Below are 25,073 nucleotides of genomic sequence, written 5' to 3'. Positions count from 1 at the left end.
CTAAATTCCATATATATGCATTAATATACTGCATTGGTGTTTTTGTTTCTGACTTACTTCACTCTGTATAATAGGCTCCAGTTTCATCCACCTCATTAGAACTGATTCAAATGTGTTCTTTTTAATAGTTGAGTAATATTCCATTGTGTATATGTATCAGAACTTTCTTATCCATTCGTCTTTTAATGTTATTCAATGCCACTGTTCTTTGGTCAAACAATACTTTAAAAAATAAATATTAATTAAGCTTTGAATACCTTTTAGTGATTTGTAGAGGATCATCAAGGACTGGGTCATTATCAAATGTTTCCTTATCAAAAATTCTTTTTATAGCATAGTTTGCCAGTTGTTCCATAAGAAGGTATGTTTGGTTAATATGTAAAAACATCGAAAAGTAGTGATTCTCCCCTTGGGAACACACATGAATACTCTCTGTCAGTATGACATTTGAAGTCTTTTCAAGTTTTGAGACTGCATCCCAGGAGATAATGAGTTTTACTGCAAATTAGAGTTATAAGCAGATATGATTAAATTTCTCAATGTTGATTAATGTTTATCAATCAGGTCTTTCAAAACAAACAATAGTCACTTAAAAAATGCTATGAACAACTAAAATGCTTTTGAGTTCAAGATTAGTTTAAATTTTGAAGCATAACAATGAACATACAACAACTGATTTTAGGAACAGATATAATTCACCAGGGAAGTCCCTAATTTTAAATAATTTTTAATCTTTTTTTCTGATTTGATATTTAAACCTGATATTAAATTTGGTATTTCAATTTATACAATTATATAACTATTGGGGTAAAAGCTATACATGTGCTATGAACAGTACTGCTTGATTCTTCTTTGTAGCTGTAGGACATTAGGTACTATGATTACTACACATATTGTGTATTGTATGTTTAAAACAATTATTTAAATATAGATTGAAGCAAGTGCATAGTTTAGAACAAGGGAAAAAAAGGATATGTCAGATCACCATCATCATTTAATATTCATTTGCTTCCCACAACAGGCAAGGCATTCTATATACAATTCAAATGGTTCTTATGTTAAACAACCAGTCTTAAAAGTATTCTTCCCCAGATGAAGTGAACTTTTAAATGTATAGTTTAATTACCTTTAATATCTATTCTATTACTTTACATGCAACCTAATATCATCACAAAGTTGATAGGTAAGTTTGTAAATTCAAAGTCATAGTAAACAACAGAAACCACTTACTTTCTGATCCTAACAAAAAAGAATAGAAGCTCAGAAAATTGGTGCTAAGATATAGCCAACCCTGACAAGGAACCCGTCCTTTCCAATAACTGCACGAGTAATAGGTAACTAACTTTTCCTGCTCTGGCAAACCAAAACATTTTTCAAATTTCAAAAGGGCTTCTCGAAATTTTTCAGGATCGTCTTCTTTTGCAAAAGAATGTTTTCCCTCTTCAGCAATTAATCCCTAAAGGAGACAAAATAATTTCTGAAAATTAATAATTATCCATCAACAAAAATACACCTCACATGTTTAAACAGTTCCTTGAATAAAACTGTGTATACACATACACACATACCTACATCTCTATACACACATACCTACATCTCTTATGACAGAAGTGAGCAGATCCTCTTTAATTTTGTAATTAAATTTCTTTAAATTTGCCATTTTGTAATTTAATCTTTTCCTAATGCCTCAAAAAAAGCTACCAAAAATACAGGTGCTAAATATTATCTTGATTGAGTGAAGGGTTCATTCAAAGAGATTCTGAAATGAAAATATCCCTAAGTGCACTCACAAGGGCACCAAAGAATAACCACTAAGTTTACAACTCTCTTTAGCTCTGATTTTGATATTTATATGTGTGCTTCTGCCAGTCCTGAAAGGTGCCAGTAAAACAATGAGCTTCTATGCAACTTTCATCCTCAAATAAAAGAGTCGAAGAGTTTAGTATTCCATCTACAAACTATATCCATGCCACTTACTCTTATCTTTCCTTGTACAAAATTAGTAATATCTTCATTTGAATCAAACACAGATAAGGTCTTCATGATATTTTCTTCTAACCACTCCCAATGTTTGGTTATTTCTTCTCTGTCAGCACCTGATTAATAATAAAAGAGAAAGAGAGACTCAAAGAAAACTTCACACACACAAAAAAACTGCTCTTGATATTTATAAGCTTAGTTTAAAAAGCTATAAAATAATATTTGCTCTTTTAAAAAATGATCATCATAAAGAAACAGGACACAATGTTTATTCTCCATGTCATCCTTAAATGTGAGTATGAACACTAGTTTTTGTTATAAATAGAAAGAATAAAATATTTAATGAAAGTGGAGAAAAGTAAATACAACTCATTCGAGAAAAGATATAAAATTTTAAAAACAAGGTGCCAGTAACTGGTACCTACAGTAACCAGTTCTTTTAAGAGAATATATCAAGTGTGTGCTCAGTTGCTCAGTCATATCTGACTCTTTGTGACCCCACGGACTGTAGCCCGCAGGCTCCTCTGTTCATGGGATTTTCCAGGCAAGAATACTGGAGTGGATTGCTATGCCCTCCTCCAGGGGATCTTCCCAACTCAGGGATCAAACCTGCATCTCCTGCAGCTCCTGCATTGCAGGTGGATTCTTAACTGCTGAGCCACCAGGGAAGCCATGATATATAGTGTATGTGTGTATTTGTTAGTTGCTCAGTCGTGTCCGACTCTTTGCGACCCCATGGACTGTAGCCTGCCAGGCTCCTCTGTACATGGGATTCTCTAGGCGGGAGTACTGGAGTGGGTTGCCATTCCCTTCTCCAGGGGATCTTCCCAATCAAGGGATTGAACCTGGGTTCCCCACATGGCAGGCAGATTCTTTACCATCTGTGCCACCAGGGAAGCCCAAATATATAGAGTACTAGAATATAAATATACATAATTTAATCTTTGGTCTTCAAATAATACAGTCAGCCCTGTGCCTGTGTGACTGAAAACAGCATGCATATGACAATCCTATGCACACTGCATAAACACAGATCTCAACTGTGGCAACCCTCAGGAGTATGGAGCTTTCTCTCAGTCAGCTCTTTCATTAAAAAGTCTAGTCAACTTACAGAAATTTTATGAAAGAGATTAGAAATCCTATAGCAAGGTTAAATCCTTGTGATCTGCTGAATCAAGGTTAGGTGGTTTACTGAGGGTCAGAGTACTTGCATTGACAGTCAGTATTATGCTTAACTCTGGGTTGCTTTGGTTTGAAGAACATTTTAATATTTTAATATCTATCAATTTTCCCCTATAACCAACATACTTTTAAGATCTCCCCAGCACTGTAGATTATACAAATCTCACTCAAAAGAAATATCCTGACTTCTAAGTATGTTTTATGACATATGGAGAGTGAAACATTAAAAAATGCATTGATGGGCTTCACTGGTGGTCTAGTGGTTAAGAATTCATCCACCTGCCAATTCAGGGAACATGGGTTCTATCATTGGTCCGGGAAGATACCACATACAGTGGACAACTAACCCCATACCTCACAACTACTGAGCACACGCACCGTAATTACTGAGCCTGTGCACCTAGAGCCTGTGCTCCACAACAGAAGTCACCACAATGAAAAGTCTGCATTGCAATAAAGAGTAGCCCCTGCTCACTGCAACTAGAGAAAGCCCATATGTAGCAACGAAGACCCAGTGGCAGCCAAAAATAATTTTTTAAAAAAGTATTGACACTTCAAAACTGCCTATTTCCTACAGATCAGTTAGAACTGTATTCATGTTACTCAAGTCATCACACCATGTGTAATAACTTTCTTTAATGAGCCACAAATAAAAGCCATGGGGAAATTTTAAGGCCTTTATTGTGGCCCTTTAGGTATAAAGAAGCTTCACTAATAGGTAACTACTATATTTCTGTGAATTTCCCAGGTGGCTCAGAGGTAAAGAATCTGCCTGCCAATGCAGGAGATGCAGGTTCAATCCCTAGGTCGGGAAGCTCTCCTGGAGGAGGAAATGGCAACCCACTCCCATATTCTTGCCTGGAGAATACCACAGACAGAGGAGCCTGGCAGGCCACAGTCCATAGGGTCACAAAGAGTCAGACATGACTGAGCAACTGAACACACATGTACTGTGTTTCTGCATCAAGTTAATTGGGAAGTAAGTTGTATATTCATCCTTTTTTTTAAGAAATGAGGATATAATTTCAACCAACTCAACTTAGAGCTGAGGTTATAGACATCTCATGATGTCAGCAAGTATAATATCTTCTATATTTAGTTTAAATGGTATTCAATTTGAAAGAGTCAAGAAAAAACACTCATCAGAAACACTAAAGGAAATTGAGAGGGAGATGCAAAAAACAAGCCACACAGTTTTAAAAATTAATTGTATGCTATATGTTCACACACATGAACTGTCCAGAAGTTCACATGCTTTTGTATTTTTTAAGTATATCTACTTTAAAAAGAGAGGGGGAGAAGAAAGAATCAGAAAAAGGCAACCTTTCAACATTAAAAGAAACCCATAAATCTCAGATTCTAATTTAGACCAACATTGTAATGGCATCATTAAAGAAGTAACAACTATCACTGTATTTTTTCTTAATTTTGAGTTGCTATGTTAAGAAGAATCATCCTAATTCCTTTTCTACCACAATAGATACATGTGGAAGAAACTGAACCACCTGAATATGGACGCATTTGAACATATTCATGGATGAATATGTTGCACTACGTGTAAGTTATCCCTTCATATTTCAAGGATATGATGCCTTGTTTAGGTTTTCAGGCTTATATTTTCTTCGAGATCAGCCTTTAAGTTTTGGGCTTGATTCTCCTCATCTGAATTATAAGAGATGAAACAAAGAACTTCATGGGGGAGGTTCTCATCTTCCTAGCAGTTGGGTTAAGCAGGAAAGGTGAGTTGAAGAAAGGAGTCAGATTAACAGTAGCACTGACCAAAATTTGCTCAGAATCAACACTGCCAGAACACATGCTTCAGGTCTCACATATTAATTGATTTTTAAAAAATCTGTAATCTTTCTTAAATAGATATTTTTCTAGTCTCTCAAAGTAGAGCTGCACATTTAACTCAATTCTAAATTAAAACAACTGGAGAGATTCTATTACCATATAGGTCATTACAAAGTATTAAGTAGAGTTCCTTGTGCTATACAGTAGGTTCTTATTAGTTATCTATTTTATAGTAGTGTGTATATGTCAATCCCAATCTCCTAATTTATCCTTCACCCTCCCATATACCTCATTTGTTTTCTACATCTGTGACTCTATTTGTAAGTCAACTATACTCCAATAAAAAATAATTAAAAAAAACTGGGGAGTATAAATAAATTTAAATATTCAGTTCCTTAAGATCCTTATTTGTTTGAATTCTATGTTTTAAAAATCATACTCACCACATGCAATTGACAGGTAAACTTGAGAATCTGGTGTCTGATGTAGGATGCGAAATGGAGCTACTTTTGCAGTAGAGTCTAAGACTGAATCAAGAGTCCCAACCAAAAGTCCTGTTGTAATAAAGAGACTGTTGAAACAAGGATCTTACAAGAGATAAAATCAATATTGCTTCACACGAATAACAACCAATGGTTTTTTTTTCATTTCTAACTCAAAGCTTCTTTACAGAGATTTTTCTTAAAGAAAAAAGTACAATCGGGATGAAGAGATTACAGTGTTCCAGTGTCATTAGTGCTTTAAAAATTATCTTTCAATAAAATAATGTCAGATTCATTTGTCTAAACCTCATGATATATTTGCAGCACTTATTTACCTCCTTTACAAGGTTATGTATAAAGCAGATAAGAATGTAGATTCTAGTACCAGAGATTTTCTAGGTTTGAATCCTAGTACTAACTTGTGTCAACTTGACCCAGTTGTACTTACCTTTTCTTCATTCTCATTTGTAAAATAAGGGGTTAAAACTGGAGCCTACCACAAAAGGTTATTGGAAAGATAAAATGAGTTATTACACATAAAACACTTAGCACAATGTTAGCACATAGTAAAAGACTCAATGTTAGCTAATACTATAAGAAAAACAATGGATTTTAACAAGATAAAAATCTTGATTAATTAAAATGCTTAAAGGGGATTTTTTTCTTTTTAACATTTAATTCCTCAATTTCAAATTCAAGGTTTTTATTACTTAGCTTCAATTTAATTATTTGATATTTCCTACTCCTCCTAGAATAAGTTTCCTGTTTTCTTAATTTCTCCCTTAAAGTCTTTGCATAGCAAGTCTGGGGTTCCCTGGTGGCTCAGTAGTAAAAAAATCCACCTGCCAATGCAGGAGACCTCAGTCTTATCCCTGGTCCCGGAAGAGTCCACGTGCCATGGAGCATCTAAGCTCGTGAGACAACAATTAAGTCGGTGCTCTAGAGCCAGAGAGCCACAACTACTGAGCCCATGTGCCCTAGAGTCTGTGCTCCACAACAAAATAAGCCTGGGCACTGCAACTAGAAAGTAGTCTGGGCTCTCTGCAACTAGAGAAAAGGCCCATGCAAAGCAACAAAGATCCAATACAGCCAAACGTAAATAAATAAATAAAAACTTAAAAAGTCTCTGCTAAGCAAGTCTCTTTTTTACCTAGAAATGTAAATGGAAGTCTTGTAGACCAGTGTGGCTAATCCAAATTCTATGTTTTCTTCAAGACCCAATTCCCCTAAGAAATCTTCATTGGCAACCCCAAGCAATTATGCCTTCCCTTGTCTCTGATTATACACAGCACTTAAAGTCTGTATGATACAATCCAGCATTCTGATTATTAGGTTAGTTATTACAACTACTTTCTAAGTACTTCATGTATATTAATTTTGCCTCTTTACCTAGATTATTAGTTCTCTGAGGACAATAACCATGTCTTCTACCTCTAGGTTTCTATCCCTAACTTTCAGGAGCAAAATTTGTTAACTTATCAGTGAGATGGCTGAGAAACATAAATCAATCTTTCTTTTCTGGAAGCTTTGACTGGTTGAGTGTTGGTTTTACTTTATGAGGCATTCCTCTTTGATTTAGCATACAGACTTAAGAAAAAAATAACTCAACTATAAAACAGGCCTTTGGCTATTTTCCTATCTTTACCCACTTAAAAGGAGTTAAGATTTCAAGCAAGATTTGAATGAGAATATAGGTACATTGGCAGATGTGAGGTAGGGAGTTATTATAAGCATAGAAGGAAGTAAATTAGAAGAGTAGAAGATAAAACAAAGAAATAAAGAGAAACTTGGCTCAGGTGAAAGGAAAGGGTGGGAGAGAGATGTAGGAATTGGTAAAAACAGGGGTCACAAATGCAGCATATCAATTAGCAGTCTTAAAGGGCAGTCTTAGAAGGAAGATTTTGGCAATCACAACATGTGCAGATAATAGAAAAAAGCAATTATCTGATATGAAAAAGTTATAATATGAATTGAAGATTAAGAAAAAGAAATATGAACACCTACACAAATATTATGAAAGAGATGGTACGGGGGAAGAGAGAATGGGAATGAAGACGTGAGATATAGGAAGTGATTCTATGTCAACTAATGAGGGAATTACTGAAGGGTTGGAGATAAAAGGAAAAATAAGTCTATCACTCTCAGTATGAAAAAGTGACTGTGAGAAACTGGAGATCTGGCTAAGAGATTAGGATAAAGTAAGAAAAGTGGGAGCTGGTGAAAAAGAAAAGTGGGAGTTAAACATATGCAGATAGCCTCTTCAGAGCAACTTAACTGAAATTATTCAGGAAATAGAAAAAAAAGAGGATGTTTTCATTTTGAAGATGGGAAAGTGAAAATACTAAAAAGAGGCAGCGAAAGAAAACCAAAAGAGGGAACTATCTTCAGGTTGAAAAAATGGAATCAAGTATATGAATGCGTGTTTATATAAACAAACATACAATGACTTCACAAAATTGTCAAAATAAGGAGTTCAAATAAAAGCATTCATTAAAAACAGCACTATTAAGCTGCTGGATTTGGCTCCCATGAATTTAAGTTCTAAAAAAGCTTTCAAAAAAGTTTTTGCAAATTTGCAAGGAAAATTATTTACTGCACGTTTTGCCACATTTCAAAGAAAAGGAGCTCAAAGTCTATTTCCTTCTTCATATACACTAGAAAAAGCATTATTAGAAGAATGGGAAAAAGAACAAAGAGGTCAAGAAAAGTTTGGCTCAGCTGAAAGTTAACATGGAGTGTGGAAGTGTGAGGAGGCAGAAAGGAAAGGAGAGACTACAGATCATTATTTCTGAGTAACATAAGAAAAATTAGCTCTTCGATAGAAAGTTTGAGACTGGGAACAAAGTAGTGAAAATCACTGGCATGAAAGGTCATTGTTTTTGCAACAGAAATGTTTGCAAGATTATAAGTGCTTTACACTATGCAGAAAGGAAACTGGTCAGTTTTGGTAAGTGCTTTAAATCTGGGAGCTAGTGCAAAACCATGCAAAAAATAATTTGGAAGCTAGTGCAATACATTTCAAGTCACTTGGGGAAGTCTTGAAGCTTATTAAGCTATAATCATCATCAAGTCCCTGCAAGTCATTCAGGAATTAATATGTACCAATGTCTGGGTTCTAGAAGTACAAGAAAATAAGCAGAGAACTTTGGGTTGCTTTTCCATATAAACAGAGGTTTATCATCTGATAGCCTGAACATCCAAGGTCATGAATCAGCCTACATATAGGAAGATCTATAGCAATAGAAACGGGCTTCCTTGATGGCTCAGAGATAAAGAATCTACCTGCAATGCAGGAGCCTCAGGAGACATAGGTTCAATTCCTGGGTGGGAAGATCCCCTGGAGGAGGGCAATGGCAACCTACTCCAGTCTTCTTGCCTGGAGAATCCCATGGACAGAGGAGCCTAGAGAGCTACAGTCCATAGGGTCACAGACAGCTGGATATGACTGAAGTGACTTAGCACGCATGCATAGCAATAGTAAATTGGGAAAAGAATACTGTCTGTCAGCTGCAGGACAGAACAAGAGAGTTAAAAATATTAAGAAACTCAAAAATCATTTTTTGAATGTCTATAGCTGAGTAAGGTAATGTTCTACACCCTGTTAAAGGAAACCATCGCCATAGTTGATATGAAATATTTTTTATTAAATAATACAGCAAGATAACAAAAAGCAAGGTTCTATGATTTCAAAAAACAGACAACTTGCGGGTAATGAACTGTTCATGAACCAATTATTTTTGAATGGATAGAGATAGAGCACCACTGATGTCAGAGATGAAAAAATATCCTAGCATGTCATATGGTCCAACCACCGACACATTCATCTATTCTATAGTATCCCTGATTGGAAGCCTAGCTTTTCCCTTTTTAACTCCAGAGTTATCCCAAGGGAGCCTATTGCATTGGTGGGAATGTCTACTAATTAGAAACTTATTTCTAAAATATTTTTACAACTGACCCGTGAACAACGCAGGGGTTAGAGGTGTTGACCCCCACGCAAGTCAAAACTGCATATAACTTCATAGTCAGCCCTCCATGTCTGCAGCTCCACATCCACAGATTCAACAGACTGAAGACTGTATAACACTGTTGTATTTACTGGGGAAAAAAGTCATATAAAGTGGACCCATTCAGTTCAAATTCCATGTTGTTGAAGGGTGAACTGTAAATTTCTAGATGTTATATAATTAAAGCTAGCTTCATGAGCTTATGACCTGTCCATAGGGCCTCATGCCAGAAGGGCCCCATGCTTGCTTTAATACTCTGCTGTTACATCTTTAAATTCTTATTTTTTTAACATAGAGCCCTGCACATTTTCTTTCTTCTTCCCCCTGCATTTTCATTTTGCACTGAGCCACATACATTAGGTAGCCAATCTGGGTTACAGTGGTTATCTCTGGGCAGCAGGATGATGCGTGGTCATTATTTTCTTTTTCACACCTATACATATTTTCTGAAATGAACATTTTTTTTAACCTTTACGATAGAAAAATGAAAGTATTTCTTACACACTTTTAAAAAATAGAAAATGATGGTCTTCCTTAGGGTAAATACTACTTTTGCAACTTTGGGGCCATACAAAATATATGCTCTATTCAATATGGTAGGACTTCAAATATTATTAATATGATTATAGTTTTCTTGTCTCCCTGTGCTTATTCTTCTCATCTACTGGCTTAAAATATACCTAGTTCTTTCATCTGTTTGTTGTAAGAGATTGTCTGAGTCTCTTATTATTTCTCTTAACATACCTATTTGTCAAAGTCTCATAAAATGTGTCTTTCAAACCTGAATATGAGATAAGATCTGAACAAATGCAGGGTTTTTATACTGTAGGCTACATGGTTCTATTAATGCTGTCAAAGATCATACTAGCTTTCTAGTCATGATGTCATATTATCATCATACTAACCTTGTGATAAATTAACCTACTTTGACCTTTTTCACAAACACAAGCACCAACCTACATATTCTCTGTCCTGTACAGTTGATTAAAAAAAAACATAAATACAGTTTACATTTACCTATGCTAAATTTTATCTCATTGATTTCAACTGAGCTTTTAACTTGTCCAGATCTATCTGAATCTTGACTTTATTTTCCATGATAGTGATTCTCAACTGTAACTGCAAGTTTGAATCATTTGGGGGAGGGATTTTTTAAAGATTTATTTATTTTAATTTATTTTATTTTTGGCTGTGCTGGGTCTTCGTCACTGCACAGGCTTTTCTCTAGTGGCGGCAAGTGGGGGCTACGCTCTAGTTGTGGTTTGAGGGCTTCTCACTGTGGTGGCTTCTCCTGTTGCAGAGCATGAGCCCTAGTGGGCGTGGGCTCAGTAGTTGCAGCTCCCTAGCTCTACAGTACAGGCTTAATAGTTGTGGCACAAGGGATTAGTTGCTCTGAGGCATGTGAGATCTTCCCCGATCAGGGATTGAACCCATGTCTCCTGCATTGGCAGGCAGATTCTTTACCACTGAGGTACCAGGTAAGCCCTGGAGGAGTTTTACAAACTACTCAAGCTCAACTTTTAAAACCACTAAAGCCTGCTACTACTACTACTACTAAGTCGCCTCAGTCATGTCCGACTCTGTGCAACCCCATAGACAGCAGCCCACGAGGCTCCCCCGTCCCTGGGATTCTCCAGGCAAGAACACTGGAGTGGGGTGCCACTGCCTTCTCCAATGCAGGAAAGTGAAAAGTCAAAGTGAAGTCGCTCAGTCGTGTCCGACCCTTAGCGACCCCATGGACTGCAGCCTACCAGGCTCCTCCGTCCATGGGATTTTCCAGGCAAGAGTACTGCAGTGGGGTGCCATTGCTTTCTCTGACTGAAGATTCTAATTTAATTCATCTGGGGTAGGGCCCAGGTATTCTATTTTTCCTTAACTGTGTTTTATAAAAACTTTCAAAAAGAAAAGAATAAACTAAAACTTCTATGTGCCCATGACATAACTTCAGTAATTACCAACAGTTTGCCAATCTTCTATCATTATTCCCTCCTAGAGTATTTTAAAGTAAATCCCAAATATCATATCATTTTACTCATAAATACTCCAGTGTCATTTAGTTTGTTTAAAAAGGTTCTCAGTTGAATCTAACATGCAGTCAGTATTGAGAAAACTGATCTATGGTATTAACTGTCACTTTCAATTTTCAGACACCTGCAAATCTGACAAACATTTTTTTCTTATATTAGGTTAATAATAATATGAACAAGTAGGCTGAGTGTTGGAGGAAGGGACACTCTAAAATAGCCAAAGCTTGGTACTCATTATCATGTGCTAGTTTAGTACGCTTTCATTTGACAAGTGGCTTTTTCTGCCTGTACACTAGATTGAGGACATTGTGTGAGGCAACACTGCTCCAGCTGCAGAAGTTATTAAAATGCACTTCCTAATACAAAGAACATTTAATTTCCATTCTAAGTAAAACACTCAATTATAAACTTTGACAATAGAAATGACTGTTGAAACTTTATAATGGATTCTGTATCTTGTCTTCAGTTGCCAGGTTTACCAAGTCAAACAAGTACACCTTTACTGAATTTTTTATAATCTCAGGTTCATTAAATGTTGATGAACAAACTAATTGGTAAACTTAGTAGGAAATACATTCAAATAGGAGAAAGTAATGTTCTCAGTAAAGGCCGTAGGTCTTCCTCTTTCTACTGCTTTTGCTGCCAGTTCTAAGTCCTTAAAACAAGATTGTGAACTCTTCTTTTACAATAATCCAACAGACATAGCTGACATTTTGAAAGCACTAAAAGCTTTTAGAAAACAGTTAATAAAAATAATTCTCTTGTCTTATTTTCCCTCTCCTTGCATTTTTTACAGACATTTACTTGAAAACTAGATACACATAAGCACTCATTTCCTTCCCTAACTGAAAATAAAGCTTTGTTTCATTAAAGGATTTAGATTTTGTAAAGGTAAGTAATTGAGCATAAATGGCAGATTACAATGTCATGGGGAAAAAAGAATATAAGAATTATCCATCAAATACAGCTATACTTCTAAAGATTAAAACAGAGAAATATGAAAATTGTCATCATCTTTATTTACAGCACCTTAATACACTTCAAGACTTATACATCAAGGTGCAAAAAGAGTAGCCCTCAGAAAATTAAAGAAAATAACATCTGAATTCCTAGGGGAAAAGCAAAAAGCAAGTGTGGCAGCAAATGGAAACTCATATATAGTACAGTATTTTTAAAACATTGTTTAGAAGAACTAAAGCTGGCTACTGGTTGGGGCATAGACTTGGATTACTGTGATATCACGATGGCATGATCACTGACCAAGAGCCAGACATCCTGGAATGTGAAGTCAAGTGGGACTTAGAAAGCATCACTATGAACAAAGCTAGTGGAGGTGATGGAATTCCAGTGGAGCTATTTCAAATCCTAAAAGATGATGCTGTGAAAGTGCTGCACTCAATATGCCAGCAAATTTGGAAAACTCAGCCGTGGCCACAGGACTGGAAAAGGTCAGTTTTCATTCCAATCCCAAAGAAAGGCAATGCCAAAGAATGCTCAAACTACCGCACAATTGCACTCATCTCAAATGCTAGTAAAGTAATGCTCAAAATTCTCCAAGCCAGGCTTCAGCAATACGTGAACCGTGAATTTCTTGATGTTCAAGCTGGTTTTAGAAATGGCAGAGGAACCAGAGATCAAATTACCAACATCCGCTGGATCATGGAAAAAGCAAGAGAGTTCCTGAAAAACATCTATTTCTGCTTTATTGACTATGCCAAGCCTTTGACTGTGTGGATCACAAGAAACTGGAAAATTCTGAAAGACATGGGAATACCAGACCACCTGACCTGTCTCTTGAGAAATCTGTATGCAGGTCTGGAAGCAACAGTTAGAACTGGACATGGAACAACAGACTGGTTCCAAATAGGAAAAGGAGTATGTCAAGGCTGTATATTGTCACCCTGCTTATTTACCTTATATGCAGAGTACATCATGAGAAACGCTGGACTGGAAGAAGCAAAAGCTGGAATCAAGATTGCCGGGAGAAATATCAATAACCTCAGATATGCAGATGACACCATCCTTATGGCAGAAAGTGAAGAGGAACTAAAAAGCCTCTTGATGAAAGTGAAAGAGGAGAGTGAAAAAGTTGGCTTAAAGCTCAACATTCAGAAAATGAAGATCATGGCATCTGGTCCCATCACTTCATGGCAAATAGATGGGGAAACAGTGGAAACAGTGTCAGACTTTATTTTTTGGGGCTCCAAAATCACTGCAGATGGTGACTGCAGCCATGAAATTAAAAGACGCTTACTCCTTGGAAGGAAAGTTATGACCAACCTAGATAGCATATTCAAAAGCAGAGACATCACTTTGCCAACAAAGGTCCGTCTAGTCCAGGCTATGGTTTTTCCTGTGGTCATGTATGGATGTGAGAGTTGGACTGTGAAGAAGGCTGAGCACCAAAGAATTGATGCTTTTGAACTGTGGTGTTGGAGAAGACTCTTGAGAGTCCTTTGGACTGCAAGGAGATCCAACCAGTCCATTCTGAAGGAGATCAGCCCTGGGATTTCTTTGGAAGGAATGATGCTAAAGCTGAAACTCCAGTACTTTGGCCACCTCATGTGAAGAGTTGACTCATTGGAAAAGACTCTGATGCTGGGAGGGATTGGGGGGGCAGGAGGAGAAGGGGACGACAGAGGATGAGATGGCTGGATGGCATCACTGATTCGATGGACATGAGTCTGAGTGAACTCCAGGAGTTGGTGATGGACAGGGAGGCCTGGCGGGCTGGGATTCATGGGGTTGCAAAGAGTCGGACACGACTGAGCGACTGAACTGAACTGAACTGAACTGAAAGCTGGCTATGATTTTGGTTAGTTTAAAACAAAAGGGCAACTAATTTAAGGATAAAAATCAACAAATGTGATTACCTCTTGTTTTAAAACTTCACTTTTTTATACTGGAGTGAAAGAGAAAAAAACAAAACCATCTAGACTGAATTCAAAGGGCAGTGGAGACAAAAAACAACAAAGGTTTCATTCTCAAGTCCTTTTGAATTTCTATCTCCAGTTTTCCAGGTTTTCCTCTTCTGTAGATGAGGGCATTGTTCTTCAACAGACCTTTCTGGTTGCAAAGGGCAATATATCTTGAGTTTCCTATTTTCAGCCACAAATAAGTGAATCTGGGGTACTTACTGTATCCCCCACAACTGCCATCTTTTGCTTCTGCACTAGCATATTATTCCTCTCTATCAAGCCACATCCCAGATCTTGTTAGTGCTGAGAGATGGCTAATTTAAAAAAACAATCCACACTGGCTTTTGACAAGTTGCTCCACAGATGTCATGCTGGAATTCTGCCACCAGAATACCACCTATTGTTATTAATCACTGCTTTTAGGAAATCTTTGTATCATTTAACAGGAAATTAGATAAAGCATACTTTATACCAGATCTGGCCCTGGAAAATTGCTTTGGGAGTTTCAAATACTCCTCATGCATGACTATTTATAAGCCACTCACACCAGGCAGATATTACTGACTACCCCAATAATTATATATTTGCTTGCTTACTTATTATTTGTCTGTCCTACCAGATTATAAAGTCTATGGGGGTATAAGTTATTTTTGTTTTATTCACCACTGTATACCCAACACCCAAACCAGTAGCCGGGTACCACCCATTTCTCTGCTTCTTTTCACAGTGAAATTCCTAGACAGAATTATATATATTCAGTCTGTTTCAAACTATCTGCTTGGCTCATGTACTCTAGTCCCTCTGGTCTCTACTCATAGGTCACCTTAAGGAAGCATTCCTAAACCACACTTATCTAAACTACCAATCCCCTCCCCTCTCTATTACTATACCTTACTTTATTTTTCTTTATAGCATTTACTGCTACCAGCCATATATTAATTTGCCTCCCTCAACTAAAATGTTAGCCCCATGAGAATGGGGATTTTGTTTTGCTCACTGCTATTATCTGTAGCACCTAAAACAGTGCTTGATTTTTAGAAGTCACTTGGTAATTATCTGTTGAGTATTCACATTTAGGATTTACTCTTACCAGCAGTGCTCATATAGCAGCAGCAAAAGGAGGAAAACTGGGCAGATTTTCTAACATAAAAGTAATATAAAATCCATGTCATAGCTGTACAGCAACATGGGAAACAGTATAGTCCCATTTATTTTATTAATTTTTAGCTTATTTTACATCCATACTCCTTCCACAGCTGTCCACCAGCAGCATGGCCTTTCACCAGCTGAATGGTTATTTCTTCTTCAAGTATTATGTTTTGAAAAATATAACATAGACAACTAGAGTTACACACACTCTTCGACACCACTCAGAAAGACAAATGATGCTTGTATCTATAGAAGCACTGTTTGAGGACTTCTGGGTTTGGGGCAATAGCAGATTAAAAAGAAATGCTGTCCTGCTATTTTAGTCTAAGTCCTCTTAAATATCACTGTTTTGGTTTTGCAGTGTTTTGATTCTGCAGTGTTATCACTGCATATTGTATAGATCATGGCATCCAGTCGCATCACTTCATGGCAAATAGAGGTGGGGGAAAAAGTGGAAACAGTGGCAGATTTCATTTTCTTGGGCTCCAAAATCACTGCAGACATTGGCTGCAGCCACAAAATTCAAAAATGCTTGCTCCATCGAAGAAAAGCTATGACAAACCTAGACAGCATATTAAAAAGCAGAGACATCACTTTGCCAACAAAGGTCCGTCCAGTCAAAGCTATCGCTTATCCAGTAGTCATGTATGGATGTGAGAGTAGGACCATAAAGAGGGCTGAGCACCAAAGGATTGATGCTTTCGAACTGTGATGTTGGAGAAGACTCTTGAGAGTCCCTTGGACAACAAGGAAATCAAACCAGTCAATCCTAAAGGAAATCAGTCATGAATATTCATTGGAATGACTGATGCTGAAGCTCCAATACTCTGGCCACCTGATACGAAAAGCTGACTCACTGGAAAAGACAATGATGTTGAGAAAGACTGAAGGCAGGAGGAGAAGGGAGCGACACAGGGTGAGATGGTTGGATGGCATCATTGGCTCAATGGACCTGAATTTGAGCAAACTCCAAGAGATGGTGCAGGACAGGAAAGCCTTGCATGCTGCAGTCCATGGGGTTGCAAAGAGTTGGATATGACTGAGTGACTGAACAAAAACTACTCCAAATCAATTTCTACAAGTTGTTGTTCAGTCATGAAGTCATATCTGATTCTTTGTGACCTCATGGACTACAGCATGCCAGGTTTGCTCAAACTCATGTCCATTGAACCAATGATGCCATCCAACTATCTCATTTTCTGTCGCCCCCTTCTCCTCCTGCACTCAATCTTTCTCAACATCACGGTCTTTTCCAGTGAATCAGCTCTTCATATCAGGTGGCCAAAGTATTGGAACTTCAGCATCAGTCTTTTCAATGCATATTCAGTGTTGATTTCCTTTAGGATTAACTGGTTTGATCTCCTTGCTATCCAAGGGATTCCCAAGAGTCTTCTCCAGCACCACAGTTCAAACGCCATCAATTCTTCAGCACTAAGGGCTTCCTCATAGCTCAGTTGGTAAAGAATCCGCCTGCAATGCAGGAGACCCTAGTTCGATTCCTGGGTCGGGAAGATCCACTGGAGAAGGGATAGGCTACCCACTCCAGTATTCCTGGGCTTCCCTGGTGGCTCAGCTGGTAAAGAATCCACCTGCAATGCGGGAGACCTGGGTTTGATCCCTGGGTTGAGAAGATCCCCTGAAGTAGGGAAAGGCTACCCACTCCAATATTCTGGTCTGGAGAATTCCATGGACTATACAGTCCATGGGGTGGCAAAGAGTCAGATACCACTGAGCGACTTTCACTTTCAAGCCTTCTTTATGGTCCAACTCTCACATCCGTACATGACTACTAAAGAAACCATAGCTTTGACTATACAAACCTTTGTCAGATACAACATGGGAAAAGTAATTACTAGGAAAAAATGGTACAAATATAGATCCTTATTTGCTCTTCAGGTAAAGAAAATGGCACTAACAAAGACAGAAATATAGATCAATGGAACAAAATAGAAAGCTCAGAGATAAATCCATGCACCTATGGACACCTTATCTTTGATAAAGGAGGCAAAAATATACAATGGAGAAAAGACAATCTCTTTAACAAGTGGTGCTAGGAAAAATGGTCAGGTCAGATCAGATCAGATCAGTCACTCATTCGTGTCCGACTCTGCGACCCCATGAATTGCAGCACGCCAGGCCTCCCTGTCCATCACCAACTCCCAGAGTTCACTGAGACTCATGTCCATCGAGTCAGTGATGCCATCCAGCCATCTCATCCTCTGTTGTCCCCTTCTCCTCTTGCCCCCAATCCCTCCCAGCATCAGAGTCTTTTCCAATGAGTCAACTCTTCGCATGAGGTGGCCAAAGTACTGGAGTTTCAGCTTTATCATCATTCCTTCCAAAGAAATCCCAGGGCTGATCTCCTTCAGGATGGACTGGTTCGATCTCCTGGAAAACTGGTCAACCACGTGTAAAAGAATGAAACTAGAACACTCTAACACCATACACAAAGATAAACTCAAAATGGATTAAAGATCTAAATGTAAGACTAGAAACTATAAAACTCTTAGAGGAAAACACAGGCAGAACACTCTCTGACATAAATCACAGCAAGATCCTCTAGGACCCACCTCCCAAAATAATGGAAATAAAAACAAAAATAAACAAATGGGACCTTATTAAACTCAAAAGCTTTTGCACAATGAAGGAAACTATAAGCAAGGTAAAAAGGTAGCCTTCAGAATGGGAGAAAATAATAGCAAGCGAAGCAACTGACAAAGAATTAATCTTCAAAATATACAAGCAGCTCATGCAGCTCAATACCAGAAAATCGAAAAACCCAATCAAAAAGTGGGCCAAAGAACTAAACAGACATTTCTCCAAAGACATACAGATAGCTAATAAACACATGAAAAGATGCTCAATATCACTCATTATTAGAGAAATACAAATCAAAACCACAATGAGGTATCATCACATGCTGGTCAGAATGGCTGCCATCAAAAAGTCTACAAACAGTAAATGCTGGGGAGGGTGTGGAGAAAAGGGAACCCTCTTACACTGCTGGTGGGAATGCAAACTAGTACAGCCACTATGGAGAACAGTGTGGAGATTCCTTAAAAAACTGGAAATAGAACTGCCACATGACCCAGCAATCCCACTGCTGGGCATACACACCAAACTAGAACTGAAAGAGACACATGTACCCCAGTGTTCAACACAGCACTGTTTACAATAGCTAGGACATGGATACAACCTAGATGTCCATTGGCAGCTGAATGGATAAGAAAGTTGCGGTACATATACACAATGGAATATTACTCAGCTATAAAAAGCAATGCTTTTGAGTCAGTTCTAATGAGGTGGATGAAACTGGAGCCTATGATGCAGAGTGAAGTCAGAAAGAGAAACACCAAAACAGTATATTAACACATATATGTGGAATTTAGAAAGATGGTAACAATGATCCTATATGCAAGGCAGCAAAAGAGACACAGATGTAAAGAACAGATTTTTGGACTATGTGGAAGAAGGGGAGTGTGGGATGATTTGAGAGAATAGCACTGAAACATGTACATTACCATATGTGAAAAAGATGGAGAGTGTAAGTTTGATGCATGAATCAGGGCACTCAAAGCCAGTGCTCTGGACAGCCTAGAGGGATGGAGTGGGGAGGAAGGAGGGAGGGGGGTTCAGGATCGGGGGGCACATGTGCACCCATGGGTGATTCATGTTGAAATAAGGCAAGAAACACAATATTGTAAATAAATTATCCTCCAATTTAAATTAACTAATTTAAAAAATGGCACTAAACAAATCATTCCTTTATCAACAGATAAATGAGTGTCAAATGTTTAATTAGTTGCTCACAAGTTTCAAAACTCATTTGACTCACGTAACAGTGCCCTGAGATACTGAAGATAAGTTCTGTTCCCATTTTACACGTGACAAAGCTTTTATAAAACAATCACAACTAAACAGACACATAAAAATATTAAAGAATCAGGGAAGATAAAGGAAATAGGGTTAATGGGGTACATGGAATCACTGGACTGGTGGTGCATTCATGCATTTGTGGATTTTGGCTTGTAGTTGACTTACTAAAAAGAAAAATCTCATTAGGGTAACCCCTGGGGAGAGCAAATCACACTGCGCTCACTTCCCTTTCTGGAAGTTCTCAAGTTTTCCTTAGCAAAATATTCCTGCATTCCATAAACAAAGGATACAGGTGAAATTAAGTAAAAATTACCTTCAAAGATCTCTTTGAATGATATGACAAGAACAAACAGGTCTGTAGGTTTTGAAAAATGAAGGTTGGTCAGTGTCATCACTTCTTAGTATTCTTTTTTCATTAGAACAAAATCTATTTGACAGCAAATATTAATTTCCCACTTACATTATAAACCTCCAATATCTTAACCAAAAAAAGAAAAGAAATCAATCTCTTTGCACACAATCCACATCATTATCACTTTAACTCTTGAGGATTGAGGATTCATGACCCTAAGGTGAACTAGAGTGGTGGTTCCCAGGCTATGCTTAAGGGAGGAGAGACCCTAGCAGCAGGCAGAGGAGGGAAAAGGGCAAGAGAGCAGTGTATTAACAGGTATGTGAAGAAAGGCCTGAAGCTCACAGGTATGCACTCAATAATCCTTCCATTACTACCTAGAAAAAGCGGTGACACTGACCATCCTTTATGTCTCAAAACCTCCTGCAAAGCTGTCCTTCATCATTCTAAGAGATCTTTAAAGGCAACTGTTTACTGGATTTCACATGGATACACATTCCAGGAAGGGAAGACGAGAGGGGAGCATACAGTGTGATTTGCCTCCCTAGGGGTTGCCCCATGGGATTTTTCTCTTTAATAAGCCAAAATGATATTTATTAATTTACACTGTGGTGGGGTGGGGGCGGTAGACTGGGTGGGAGGGTTGATGTTTCCTTATGTAAAATGAAATGTCAAGGCCACTATTTAGCACCCAGGTCCCAGTAATGAGATATGTGGGAGGCCAAAATTTTATCAGCTGCTTCCTTTGTGAGTATGGAATGCAGGAATATTTTGCTAAGGAAAACTTGAGAACATTTTCAGAGTTGGGTCCTTGAGTTGGGAGTAGGGAAAAGGGAGAGAAAAACCTTGTGTTTTTGAGGGATGGTCATGAAGAACTTTTTTAAAGGTTACCTAATTGATTTTTATGTGTGTGTTTATTTATGATAACTCACATAGTGATTTATTAAGTTTATATAAATATCATAAAATGGGAAGCTCATTTCAAATGTTATCATGTTCTAGTGTTTACAGATGGTTTAATTTCAAAGTAGTGGTGCCAAGATGCAAAAAGGGATAAGGAAACATCCTCCATTTTCATGTTTTATTTCTTAGTCTAGTTCTACATCACAAAAAAGTAAGGTCTACTGAAGGAGATTGTCAGTCTAACACAAAAGAACCTGCTCACACTATCCAGATATGGAAAATTCAAGAGTAAAATACTGGGACTTCCCTGGTGGTCCAGTGACTAAGACTCTGAGCTCCCAGTGCAGAGAGCCAGGGTTTGAACCCTGGTCAGGGAACTAGACCCCACATGCTGCAACTAAGACCCAGTGCAGCCAAATAAATAAAATTTTTTAAAAAAGAGTAAAATACTCTCAACAAACTATCTAAATTAAAGCTTCCTAACTGGCAGACCTTCCTAGGTCCCATACTAGAGTACTTAATAGAATGTAGCCCCATAATTTCACTCATGTAGTAGCTCCCATCTGACAAGCAAGTTGTTGATTTGTGCTTAATAAGCCAAATATGCATAAATTATTTTTAATTACATAAAGCCAAGTGGTAAGTGCCAGAGAAAAGTCATTACCCTTATCATCCAGGAGGAACAAGGAATACTGCAAGGTAACTGCAAAAATCTAGAAGGGTTTATTACTTCTCTAAATGAAAATCACTTTATCTGAAAAATAATCTTATGTATAAAAATTTTTTCACAAGATATTCCACCCTGCTGGGAACTAGGACAATTAAGTAAGATACAGTTAGGCAAATGCTAAGTAATCTTACCAAATGCTAAGATATCCACTAGAAGTGTTTCAGAACATTTAGAAAAGGACTTCAGAATTCTAACTTCCAAGTTAGTCACCTGCTAAAACCATCCTAGGGTTCTCTGTTGCTCCAATTCCATTACTAGAATTTAAAAAAAAAGAGCCAACTAACTTCTCCAAGTCCACAGCTAAATTCATTACATTGGTGGTGCTTATTGCCAATTATCACATGGCCAAGAAATGAAATCTTAAAAAAAAGTACAATATTAGCATCTCTAGGTGTTCATTTTCTTCATTAAAATAAAATGTACAAATGAAAGTCTTAAAGGGGGAGCATGTAGCATTGGATTTTAGCAAACAAAATGGACAAAGGCAAGCTTATACTAACACAGAATCAATCTCCTATGAGAGCGAATCCAAATGTGTATTTGTGGTAAAGCACAGCAAAGCTGTTGGGTTCACAATTTTAAGAATACAGTAATTGAGCAGCCATGAAAATCAGCACACACTTTTGCTCTGGACCAAAACGAACCAAATAAACCTTAAAAACACCTCCTTGCTCCATTCTGAGCCATCTTAATTTACATGAAATATAATAGCGGTAACTCTCATGTGGTAATTTCAAGCATTCTACCACACCACAGATAAAGACAAATATGCTGAGATACGAACTGACCACAAAAATGGGGCTATACCTGTTCTCATCATACAGGTGTGGCAGAAATCTTGGTTTATTTCTTCAGACAAACCCTCTCTTCTTTTACAGAGATGGGGCTAGAGTAAATGCGAATGGGTGGGAGACAGGTAAGAAACTGGTGCAACTGATGCATGCTTTAAGAAAAAGCACCTCAAAGGAATTCCCTGGTGGTCCAGTGGTTGTGACTCCCGGTCTCTTGATGCCAAGAGGCCTGGGTTCAATCCCTGGTCAAGAAACTAAAATCCCACAAGTCAAGCAGCAACAAACAAAAAAGACAGCATCAAATGAAAACCCAAATAAAGAAAACAAGGAGTGATTATATAAAGAAAATTTGCAACAAGTAAAAACATATTTACTACTACATAATAGTGATTTGCGGAGAAGGCAATGGCACCCCACTCCAGTACTCTTGCCTGGAAAATCCATGGACGGAGGAGCCTGGGAGGCTGCAGTCCATGGGGTCACTAAGAGTCAGACATGACTGAGTGACTTCACTTTCACTTTTTACTTTCATGCATTGGAGAAGGAAATGGCAACCCACTCCAGTGTTCTTGCCTGGAGAATCCCAGGGACGGAGGAGCCTGATGGGCTGCCGTCTATGGGGTCACACAGAGTCGGACACGACTGAAGCGACTCAGCAGCAGCAGCAGCAATAGTGATTTGATTCTCAAAAATCTGATTTACCTATTACTTTTCAGGAACACAGTAGTTGTAACAAAGTGACATAAACTTTGGTAAATGTGGACAGGAGCACCAGAAAAATTCTGGTCAAATAAAATTATGGGGAACCAAAATTTTATGCTGTAACAATGGGCTGGAAAATATATTTTAAATATATTCTGATCTGTTTTCAATGGACTCAAATGGGCAAATTACATCACTGGGTAATTATGAACATTGATTCTCAAATTTTAATCTGGAAAATATATACATCTACTAAATGGAAAGACTCCTCTGCAAAATAACACTTCTAATTTTTGAAAATTATAAAGTGGCAAAACATCAAGTTTTATCAGGCAATTTTTGTGGCGGTATTTTCAAGAGGGCTCTTTTAGAAGCTGAATAGGATGAATAGGTCATGCAAGATATTTTTTTAAATGTCCCATAGGACCTCAGAATTCTCACCACACTACCTGGATCTTGAAAAAAAAGTAAATAATAGCACATGTTCATCACCATCTCAACAATACACATTGATTTGGCGCCTATAATCTTTCATTTCATCCTCTCAACTCTGAGGTAGACACCATTTAACAGAAGAGAAAAAGCAATGCCTTCAGTTATTTGGTTCTAATTACAATTTGCCTGGTTTAGCAGTTACAGGTCATAATTATAATTTGCCTGGTTTGCTGATTATTTCCCTCAAACCCGACCCTCTGCCACTTATCTCGATTACGAACACTTCAAAGACAGGGAACTGAATATTAATTATCTTTGTATACTAGCATTCCATATGGCACACAGTAGGCTCTTAAGGTTCAATGAATGAAAGAATTTGTCGAACATCATTCAACAGGAGATTATGATGGGACTAACAAGCAGGTTTTGAGACACTTCCTTTTCATTCCATCTCGCTGCTGAATTAATCCTGGACCATCACTTCAAGGCCACAATATCGAACTAGAGGTTGTCACGAAAATGAGCTCTGGTCTCTTCAGTGACCAAAAGTTTGCACCTGCCCAAGAAGGCTGGTCTCAAAACAAAGTTCCCAGACTAGACATAAATAGAGTTCTTGATTTGTAAATCAAAGAAGTGAAGGCAGGATGGATTAGGCGGGAAGAGAAACTTCCGTTTGTTTAATCGGTTTGCTTTACAACCTTGGCTCTGAAAGAAAGGGCAGTCAGCGCCAAACACTCAAGAAAGAAACGAGTTACAAAGGTTACTTTGGGAGGGGATCCCAAGGATCGAAAACTTGGAGACAAAGTGAAAAACGCTAAATGGGGAGGAATTAGCAATTCTGAGACCTACTCCTCACCTTCCCCCCGCACCCCGACTCTCCCCTCCCCCCGCCCAACCCCGACTCCCGAATCTCTCTTTTGACGCCCAACCCCCTAGATGTGATTGGAGTTCCTCCCTTTCTCCTCATCCGTCCTCCCACACAATTACCCCCCACCACCCCTCCCAGGGTGGTGGCTAAAGATGGGGGAGGAGGGGAGGTTGTGGGAAAAAGTTAAGTGCACAACTGCGAACTGGCCCTGATCACTAGCCTAAAAGCGATCTGCCCACGTCTAACGCTTGTCACCAGCCCCCTCCCCCATGGGTACTCTGCCTCTGAAAGAGCCCCTCCTTTACCTCAGATTCTTCCTAGGCTTCAGAAAGAACCCCCTCCTCCCTTTCGCCGTCCCACCCGAAGACCGACTGCTGGTCCAGGGAGGCGTTCTTAGGACTCAGTGAGGGCGATGGAAAGGTGGTGGGGGGAGAAGAATCCGAGTCCCACCCACCCCCACCCTCCCCGCCCAGGGTTTAGAATCAGGTGGCGGGCGGCGACGAGTAACTGTCCCTCACCTCCTTTTAAGTACCAGAGAACACGGGGCCCGAGGCAGGGAGGGTGGGGGTAATGGCCACATCTTACCTGTGAGTCCCCCGCCGCCTTCCTCCCCGTAGCCCCGACGCCGCTGCAGCACGAAGTAGTCATTGGACCTTTCCATCATCCACAGCTTCAGCGCATTTTTCAAGAGCACTTCCTCGGGCTTCAGCCACATCGCGAAGAACTTTATGCCGCCCTGGAGCAGCCACCCAGATACCCTCCTCACCTCACCCCTCCACTCTTTTCCTCCCCTCTACTTCTCCTCCCACTAAATCTGCCTCAGGCGGCAGCCGCTAGAGTTCTGCTTTTCCACACTTCCCCCAACCCTCCCTTCTCT

General features: G+C 38.6%; 1 protein-coding gene across 4 annotated transcripts in view; it reads right to left on the bottom strand.

The window, feature by feature from the left end:
• TBC1D8B (TBC1 domain family member 8B) overlaps nucleotides 1–25,073 on the bottom strand; it is a 75,241-nt gene extending 50,168 nt beyond the window's left edge. The window contains exons 1-5 of one of the 4 annotated variants that reach the window (XM_055563190.1): nucleotides 24,782–25,073; nucleotides 5,400–5,510; nucleotides 1,978–2,096; nucleotides 1,231–1,456; nucleotides 258–498 (exon numbers count right to left, since the gene is read on the bottom strand). In XM_055563190.1, the coding sequence (XP_055419165.1) occupies nucleotides 258–498; nucleotides 1,231–1,456; nucleotides 1,978–2,096; nucleotides 5,400–5,510; nucleotides 24,782–24,911 (827 nt within the window). In that variant the 5' untranslated portion in view covers nucleotides 24,912–25,073. Of the gene's footprint in view, nucleotides 1–257; nucleotides 499–1,230; nucleotides 1,457–1,977; nucleotides 2,097–5,399; nucleotides 5,511–22,207; nucleotides 22,283–24,501; nucleotides 24,633–24,781 lie in introns of those variants that run through there. The other 3 variants (XM_055563188.1, XM_055563191.1, XM_055563189.1) reach the window with 3 other exon arrangements.

This window comes from Bubalus kerabau, chromosome X, assembly GCF_029407905.1.
Source record: "Bubalus kerabau isolate K-KA32 ecotype Philippines breed swamp buffalo chromosome X, PCC_UOA_SB_1v2, whole genome shotgun sequence".
NCBI classification, from domain to species: Eukaryota; Metazoa; Chordata; class Mammalia; order Artiodactyla; family Bovidae; genus Bubalus; species Bubalus kerabau.
The sequence above is the reverse complement of the archived record's forward strand: the minus strand, read 5'-3'. Positions and strand labels throughout refer to the sequence as shown.